Source organism: Bactrocera latifrons, unplaced genomic scaffold (assembly GCF_001853355.1).
Source record: "Bactrocera latifrons isolate USDA-ARS-PBARC rearing strain unplaced genomic scaffold, ASM185335v1 scaffold_59, whole genome shotgun sequence".
Lineage (NCBI taxonomy): Eukaryota > Metazoa > Arthropoda > Insecta > Diptera > Tephritidae > Bactrocera > Bactrocera latifrons.
Window position 1 is genome coordinate 542,695 of NW_017537256.1, and position 7,231 is coordinate 549,925.

The 7,231-nt window shown below is 35.6% G+C and overlaps 2 protein-coding genes across 2 annotated transcripts; both read left to right on the forward strand.

Annotated features, from left to right (window-relative positions):
- The first annotated feature begins 1,054 nt into the window (after nucleotides 1–1,054).
- On the forward strand, nucleotides 1,055–2,691 carry LOC108974790 (odorant receptor 43a-like). The gene is made up of 7 exons (XM_018942824.1): nucleotides 1,055–1,360; nucleotides 1,429–1,567; nucleotides 1,655–1,922; nucleotides 1,990–2,089; nucleotides 2,253–2,354; nucleotides 2,421–2,528; nucleotides 2,590–2,691. Exons 1-7 carry the CDS (start codon nucleotides 1,055–1,057, stop codon nucleotides 2,689–2,691), a joined length of 1,125 nt encoding a protein of 374 aa, XP_018798369.1.
- A 1,726-nt stretch (nucleotides 2,692–4,417) lies between these two features.
- LOC108974791 (odorant receptor Or2-like) lies at nucleotides 4,418–6,064 on the forward strand. The gene is made up of 7 exons (XM_018942825.1): nucleotides 4,418–4,723; nucleotides 4,788–4,926; nucleotides 5,023–5,290; nucleotides 5,356–5,455; nucleotides 5,607–5,708; nucleotides 5,788–5,895; nucleotides 5,960–6,064. The coding sequence occupies exons 1-7, from the start codon at nucleotides 4,418–4,420 to the stop codon at nucleotides 6,062–6,064; spliced, it is 1,128 nt and encodes a 375-aa protein (XP_018798370.1).
- The last annotated feature ends 1,167 nt before the right edge of the window (nucleotides 6,065–7,231 follow it).

Consider the following 7,231-nt stretch of genomic DNA (forward strand, 5'->3'; position numbering starts at 1 on the left):
AAACGATCTTTCAAAATGGTTTTCACTGATTCTTCCGATATTTCAACGATACCAGTAAGATCTCACTGCTAATCGTCGATTCTCAAGCAACAATTCCTTTATTTTATTGACGTGTTGATCATCAGTTAATGTTGTTGCCCGCCCTGGACGTGGTTGGTCTGATTCGTTGTTAACACGTTCTCGAAACTCTTTAAGTAATTTGTAACAATCAAAGACACGTGCTCGCTGCAAACAATTACCAACGATAATTTTTACACAGCGTAGTAGGTATACTTATGTCTCCAATTGCAACAGTAACAGCTGCCGATGGAAATGGATTTTCTTAGGCCCAAATTGCAAGTACTTACACATATGACTGATTCCCACCGTAGAGACAATTATTCAAATCTGTTGCTACATTTTAATGGATCTATTCCCTATTTAATGGCACGTGAATCATTTTGTAAGGCAGTCGTCAACAAGGCCTTGAAGCAGTGCCGATCACAGAGCACACAACGCTAAAATAAGCGCAAGACGAAAATTTTGGGAGACTGACACACTTAAGTTAAATTAGAGGTTAATTTTTTTTTTAATGTATATTTAAATATTTTAAAATATGCAAAAAAGTTCATATAAAGTTTGAAGAAAATGTCAAAATGAAAAAAATAACCACAACCTTGCCAGTCGGCTGTTGGAACGAATTCCTCCTGTGCTCGGATGACTGTAGAATTGACTTCAGAGTGAAATTATGGAGTCATGTTTCATCCATTGTCTTATATCGACGCAAAAACTTGGATTTATTACGTCTGAACACTCCTAAACACTGCTCCGAATCATAAATTCGTCGTCATAAGTCCCGCGGCACCCACTTTACACAGAACTTTCTTCTACCTAAATTTTCGTAAATGTTATGATGTACATATTCAGTTGATAACTTTAGAGTGCCTGCTATCTCGAACAACTTCACTTTACGGTCATCCAAAACTATTTTCTGGACTTTTTTAATGTTTCCGTCGATAACAACCACTATTCTAATTTAATATATTTTCCATTTAAGAGCTTGGAAAACAACATCATGACTAGCTACGAAAATCTACCGTTATACTTAATGAATGTCAAAGTTTTCGTGAAAATGGGACTCATAGACTCAAGTGGCTGGATCAAGCGCTTCTTGTACGGCTTAATATTAATAATATCATTTGTGGGGCAAATGATAAATTTTTGTAAGACATGGAGTGAGGATATTGGCGATACGAGTATGAATTTTTACTGTTTATTGCTTGTGACACATTGTTTAATTCGTTTCTTCATCGTGGTAAAGAAAGCCCACAAATTTGAGTGGTTCTTTCTATGCATCAAACAGTGGTACACTAATATCGAGGTAGGTGCTGGCGGACATACTTAAGCTAGAATGACATACTGATTTTAATTTCCGGCACTCAAAAAAAGCTTAAAGGCGATCCACAAATGGTCGGTACACTACAGGAAATCACTATAAAAACTCAAAAGCTGAGTAAAATAACCATCTATGTAGCTGCTTTAGCAACAATATCCGCATTCTTATATCCAGTATCATTTGATGAATGCAGTAAGACAATTCGATTTTAAATTTCTCATTACTTTCATTGTTTAAAATTCGCTTTTCAAATTATCTTTCACAATTTCTTTCTCAAAGAACACATGATTGAAGTGCAGTATCTATTCTTCGATACCCTCCAAACACCATTCTATGAACTCTTTTATCTCATGCAAGTTGTGTTGGTAACGCCAACCATTTTGGTTCTTTATCTCCCGTTTACAAATATTTTACTCATATCGCTCATGTTCGGCGAGCTGGTCTTAAAGGATTTGTGTGTGAAGTTGAGAAATATTGGCAGTGAAAATGAAGAAACCATGCTACAGGACTTCAAGGAATGTCTTGGTTATCACGGAAAGGTTGTCGAGTAAGCGAATTCACAAACTTTATACCTTTTTACTTAAGTATTTCAATTCATTTTTCTTTTTTTAAAGCTTATGTGATGATCTCGAAGATTTAATTTCAGTGGATGGATTCTTTCATGTTGCGCTCTTTGGTATGATCCTCTGCATGCTGCTCTTTGTCCTCTCAGTGGTAGGTGTTTATAAAGTCTCAACTTCTAGTCCATGTTATCAAAAATATTTATTTAAATTGTCTGTCTCTCTCAATTTGCTTTGGCTGTTAGATTTATGTGATAGTGTTAAGTACTCGATAAACAGCTGATATTAATTTTTAATTTCTTTTTGTTTGCAACCAGGTACATAATCTCCGACTCATTCTAATGGTTTTCGTATTTGTCAGCTTCAATATTTATATGATTGGCATTACCTATTATTATGCGAACAATCTGGCAACTGAGGTAAGTTTGATATCTAAATAATTGCAACTTGGCTAGAACCATTTGAATTTTTGTGCTTAATTCTAGAGCCTTGAAGTGGCCAACGCCATCTATAATACACCTTGGTATAGAGGAAATCTGGAAATGCGTAAATGTGTCATTACTATGATCGCAAAATGTCAGAAGCCTCTTCAAGTACTCAATATTAATGAATGTTTTATTATTTACTTATACAAAAAGATTTACTCTTTTCCAGATGAAGGCCGGTGGACTATATCCGATGAATATGGAGACTTTCCAAGCCATTTTACGTGTTTCATATTCATATTTTTCTCTACTACAAGGTCTCAATCAATAGTAACGCATAGGAATTTTTTATTGCACTGTAGAACAAGAATTAAACTCTGCTCAAATAAACTTAATTTATAAAATATCAACTTGTAATCATGATTGGTCTGCTCAATAGTTCTTATGAAGCCAGAATAGTTTTGGCTTTACGAGAAGGTAGCTAACGTCATAGCAAAATGAAACAATCTGATTATAGTCCAATTTTTGTCATATTAGAAATGTCTATTGCCGAGAGCAAAGCCTTGTTAGCGGTTAGCATTTTGATGAGTTTCAAATCGGCAATACATATATCGGTCGCTAGGCATGTCTGCTTTCTCTTTCAAACTTGCGCTCAAGTTATCGCTTGGCTGGACAGACGCACAACACAATATCCTGATTTCAACTCCTCTCGTCATCCCGATCATTTTAATCGTCCTCAAATTTACTGGAGCGGACACCGTTTGATTGCAACTAAACTAGTTGACTACAGACGAATAGACGGACATACAGACGCGGCTAAATCGACTCAGCTCGTCTCACCTCCGACGTTTACTTCTAGATTTTGCAAATTACGTGGTAAACTTACTGGGTATATTCATTATGCGTACTTGTATAAATAATTATGAAAGTATCAAATATTCCACAACTACAATATATAATTAATCCGGTTGAATTAACTGAATGTATCGCTGGACGATAATTTCGCTGTCACACAACCAGTATTTAACAGTTAGCAAAGCATCAGCAGCCTTTTGAAACAAGTATCAATTAGTGGAATATTTATGGTAACAGCTGCAGATGAAAACTAAATTTCTTATGCCAGAGACGCGTATACACAGATGACCGGTTCCCACTGCAGAGAAGAATCCACAAAGCCATGCTTATTTCCACGCATCTGCCCTCTATTTAAAGGCGCACTAATCATTTTATGAGACAGTTGAGAACTAAGGTGTACAGTGCGAACCACAGAAGCCATAACGCTGAAAGTAGTTAACCCCCTGTTTAGGTAAGTCAAAGATTAATGAAAAGCTTTTGCAAACAATGAGATAACGTGATCAACGTTCTGCAAACGTGTTCCATGACACTAGAGGTAGCGCAGAGGAATCAAATCATCACTACGGTCAAAAAGCCTATATAATGCCACCATTAAGCGAAAATCTATAACGTGCCAAGATTTGATAATTTTTGTGAAATGGATGTGGTCTCCAAAATAAATATATGCATATATCACACACCTCCAAAGTTGTATTAACCGAACTTGCTGAGGACAAATCATTTGGGTATCTCTCCAGTGAATGAAATCGGATAATAACCAGCTCACTTCACGTAGAAAGGATCATATCTTATAAAGCCAACTAGACGCTTTGCTGACATATCGATAATGCAGCAAAATAAAACAATGATTTTTCTGCTAATAGCACTGTGGAACATTTTTGGGATTATTGTCTGGGGGGTGGGAAATTCCAAGTCAGGGTGATGGTACTAGGTCAGTACCATCCTCAAAGGGTTTGGCGTTCCTAAGTGTCAGTCTTTTTTTTATGACCTTTTAAATTTCTTCCTATCATGATCTTTTTTCGCTTAGTTGTAACATTTTGGCAAAACAAACAAAAAAAAATTTTTTTTTTGAAAATATTATGCTAATATTATGTCTTCAAGACACAAATTGTCTATAGCTAACTACATACTGAAACTGTGTTGAATCGACTCACAAAGTTTTTTACCATTCTATCTTCAAGAGAATGGAAATCAACAGCACCATGACTAACTACGAAAATCTACCGTTATATGGAGTAAATGTGAAAATTTTCGTTAAATTAGGACTCATCGACTCAATCGGCTGGACGAAGCGATTCCTAGTTTGCTTAATACCTATAATAACATATGTCGGGCAAATCATACATATATTTAAGTCGTGGGATGATGATATTGGCGAGATGAGTATGAATCTTCACATATTATTGTTTACAACGCATTCTATAGTTCGTTTATGGCTCATGGTGACGAAACCCAAAGACTTTGAGCGATTCTTTCTGTGTGTCGAGCAGTGGTATACAAATATCAAGGTAAGTGTTGGAAAATATAAGTGAGTGCGATGTACTAATTTTAGTATCCGATAAACGCAAAAAGCGAAATGACGATCCACAAATGGTCGGCACACTACAGAAAATCATCAAACGAACTCAGCTGGTGATCAAAATAGCCATCTGTGTAGCCGCTGGAGGAACAATAGCCGCATTCTTCTATCCATTATCATTTGATGGTCACAGTAAGCTACATGGCAGAAAATAATATTTTCTATTTCTCATTACTTTCATTTAATATGTTTTATATCCGCTCTCCCAATTGTCTTTCCAACTCAAAGAACATATGGTAAGCGTGCAATATCCATTCTTCGATGCCCTCCAAACACCCTTCTACGAATTCTTGTTTCTCATACAAGTGCTGTGCTTAGCGCCGATAAATGTAATTCTTACTTTACCGCTTACGAATATTTACCTTATATCCCTCATGTTCGGTGAATTGGTCTTAAAGGATTTGTGTGTGAAGCTAAGAAATATACGCAGTGAGAATGAAGAAATCATGCTACAGGAGTTCAAGCAGTGCATTGCGTATCACCGAAAAATTATTGAGTAAGATTATCCACAAGTTTTATCTTTTCGTACTTCTATCATTCCCCTTTTACATATATGTATAGTTGGTGTGATGATCTTCAAGATTTGCTTTCAATGGATGGATTTTTCCACGTTGCGCTCTTTGGTATGATGCTCTGTATGCTGCTCTTCTTCCTTTCAATGGTATGTACTTATTATTGATTTTAGAATCAGTTGCATGTTACCTAAAAATTCTCTAAACTCCTTGCCGAAATCGCATGGAAACGAGATAGTCGGTCTCTATCTTCATCTATCTAAGTTCTTCTCATTTTTCCGTTCTCCCGTTTTTAATTAGATACATGATCTCCGACTTATTGTAACGATACTGACGTTTGTCAGTTATACTACTTATATGCTATTCAGTACCTATTATTATGCGAACAAGTTGGCAACTGCGGTAAGTTTGATTTCCAGTAACAAACTGTTTTCATATTTTCGAATGCTAGAAATATATCAAATTTTTTGGTTAATCCTAGAGCCTTGAAGTGGCCAACGCAGCCTACGACACACCTTGGTATAGGGGAAATTTGGAAATGCGTAAATGTGTCATTACTATGATCGCAAGATGTCAGAAACCTCTACAAGTACTTCAAATTGTTAAATTATTTACTACTTACGCAGATGAAAAGATTTACATTTGTCTTCCAGATGAATGCCGGTGGACTATATCCGATGACTATGGAGACTTTCCAAGCCGTTTTACGTGTTTCATACTCATATTTTTCCCTACTACAAGGACTCAGTCAACAGTAACTCACTGATATCCTTTTCTTGGTGCACTGTAGAACCAAAGTTAAGCACTTTTCAAATATAATTAATTTATAACATAGAAAAATATGTTGGATCTATTACTTATTGGTCAGGTTTCGCTTTTAATTTTTGCGTTAACAGTTATCGTAATGGAGACATTTTCCATCAACAGTCACAATACGGTGCAATAACGATCTCTTCTTACAACCTTAAGGTTGTAAGCTACCTTTTAAAGTTCTCTGTTTTTAATGTTTCCGTGGCTGCTTCGAAACGTTTTGAAATCCAGGATATTCTTTGTTTGTTTTAGGTGCTAAAAGCGACCGTTAAGTGAACCGAGCTAACATATTTCAAAAATATTAATGGTTGAATACTTTCTTCTTCTTTATTGGCTTAGGTAGAATGACGTCATGTGTTGAATACTTTCACTAAACGCATAATGTACTAAACTACTCTAAGAGTGCTTTCTTAAAGCAAAACATCGTTCGTTCCTAAATAATTATTTTTCCTCTATTGGGTTTTTTACACGACTATACACGTCTATATTTAAATTGTCAATTAAGAATGCATTCTAGACTCATTCTTTAGGCACTTCTTACAAACGTTATTCTGCACACAAATATTACACACTTGACAAAATGCAATAACAAATGAGCAGATATTGTTGTTCGCATTAATTATAACTTATATATATATATAAACTTTTACGAATGCATATCCGCGTCTGTGAGAATGTCTCCTTAACGCACATTGTACAATTATTCGCATATTGATTTCCAAAGTAGTTGTACACATGTACGGTTATGTGTATGTGTTTGCCTTCTTTTCCAAGAAGATTATATTCAACTTAATGGCACATTAATCATTTTGTCATAAAGTTGTCAACGAAGTTCTGAACAGCGCTGGCCACAGCCCTTACGAAATTACGAAACTTAAAAAGTTATTGTTGGATGTAGGCAACTCGTGTGAAGCGATTGCAATTTTTTTTTTAGATCTTTCTATTGATCCTACATATAACAGTTCATATCAACAAGAGAACTAAAGTCAGAAGTGGTTCTATTTAATTAATTTTTGACAGCAAATGAGCTCAAACTAAGCCTAATATTCTCACTTAATTTCCTTTAGTTAACTTTCATAGTAACCGATATATTAGGTAGTCTCGTCTTGCAGTCG

Bases quoted from the DNA above. Each gene is read 5' to 3' on its own strand.
- LOC108974790 (XM_018942824.1), top strand. From the start codon at position 1,055: ATGACTAGCTACGAAAATCTACCGTTATACTTAATGAATGTCAAAGTT. The intron at 1,361-1,428 runs GTAGGTGCTGGC...ACTCAAAAAAAG, and splicing joins AGTGGTACACTAATATCGAG to CTTAAAGGCGATCCACAAAT. The intron at 1,923-1,989 runs GTAAGCGAATTC...CTTTTTTTAAAG, and splicing joins TATCACGGAAAGGTTGTCGA to CTTATGTGATGATCTCGAAG.
- LOC108974791 (XM_018942825.1), top strand. From the start codon at position 4,418: ATGACTAACTACGAAAATCTACCGTTATATGGAGTAAATGTGAAAATT. The intron at 4,927-5,022 runs GTAAGCTACATG...TCCAACTCAAAG, and splicing joins ATTATCATTTGATGGTCACA to AACATATGGTAAGCGTGCAA. The intron at 5,456-5,606 runs GTATGTACTTAT...GTTTTTAATTAG, and splicing joins TGCTCTTCTTCCTTTCAATG to ATACATGATCTCCGACTTAT.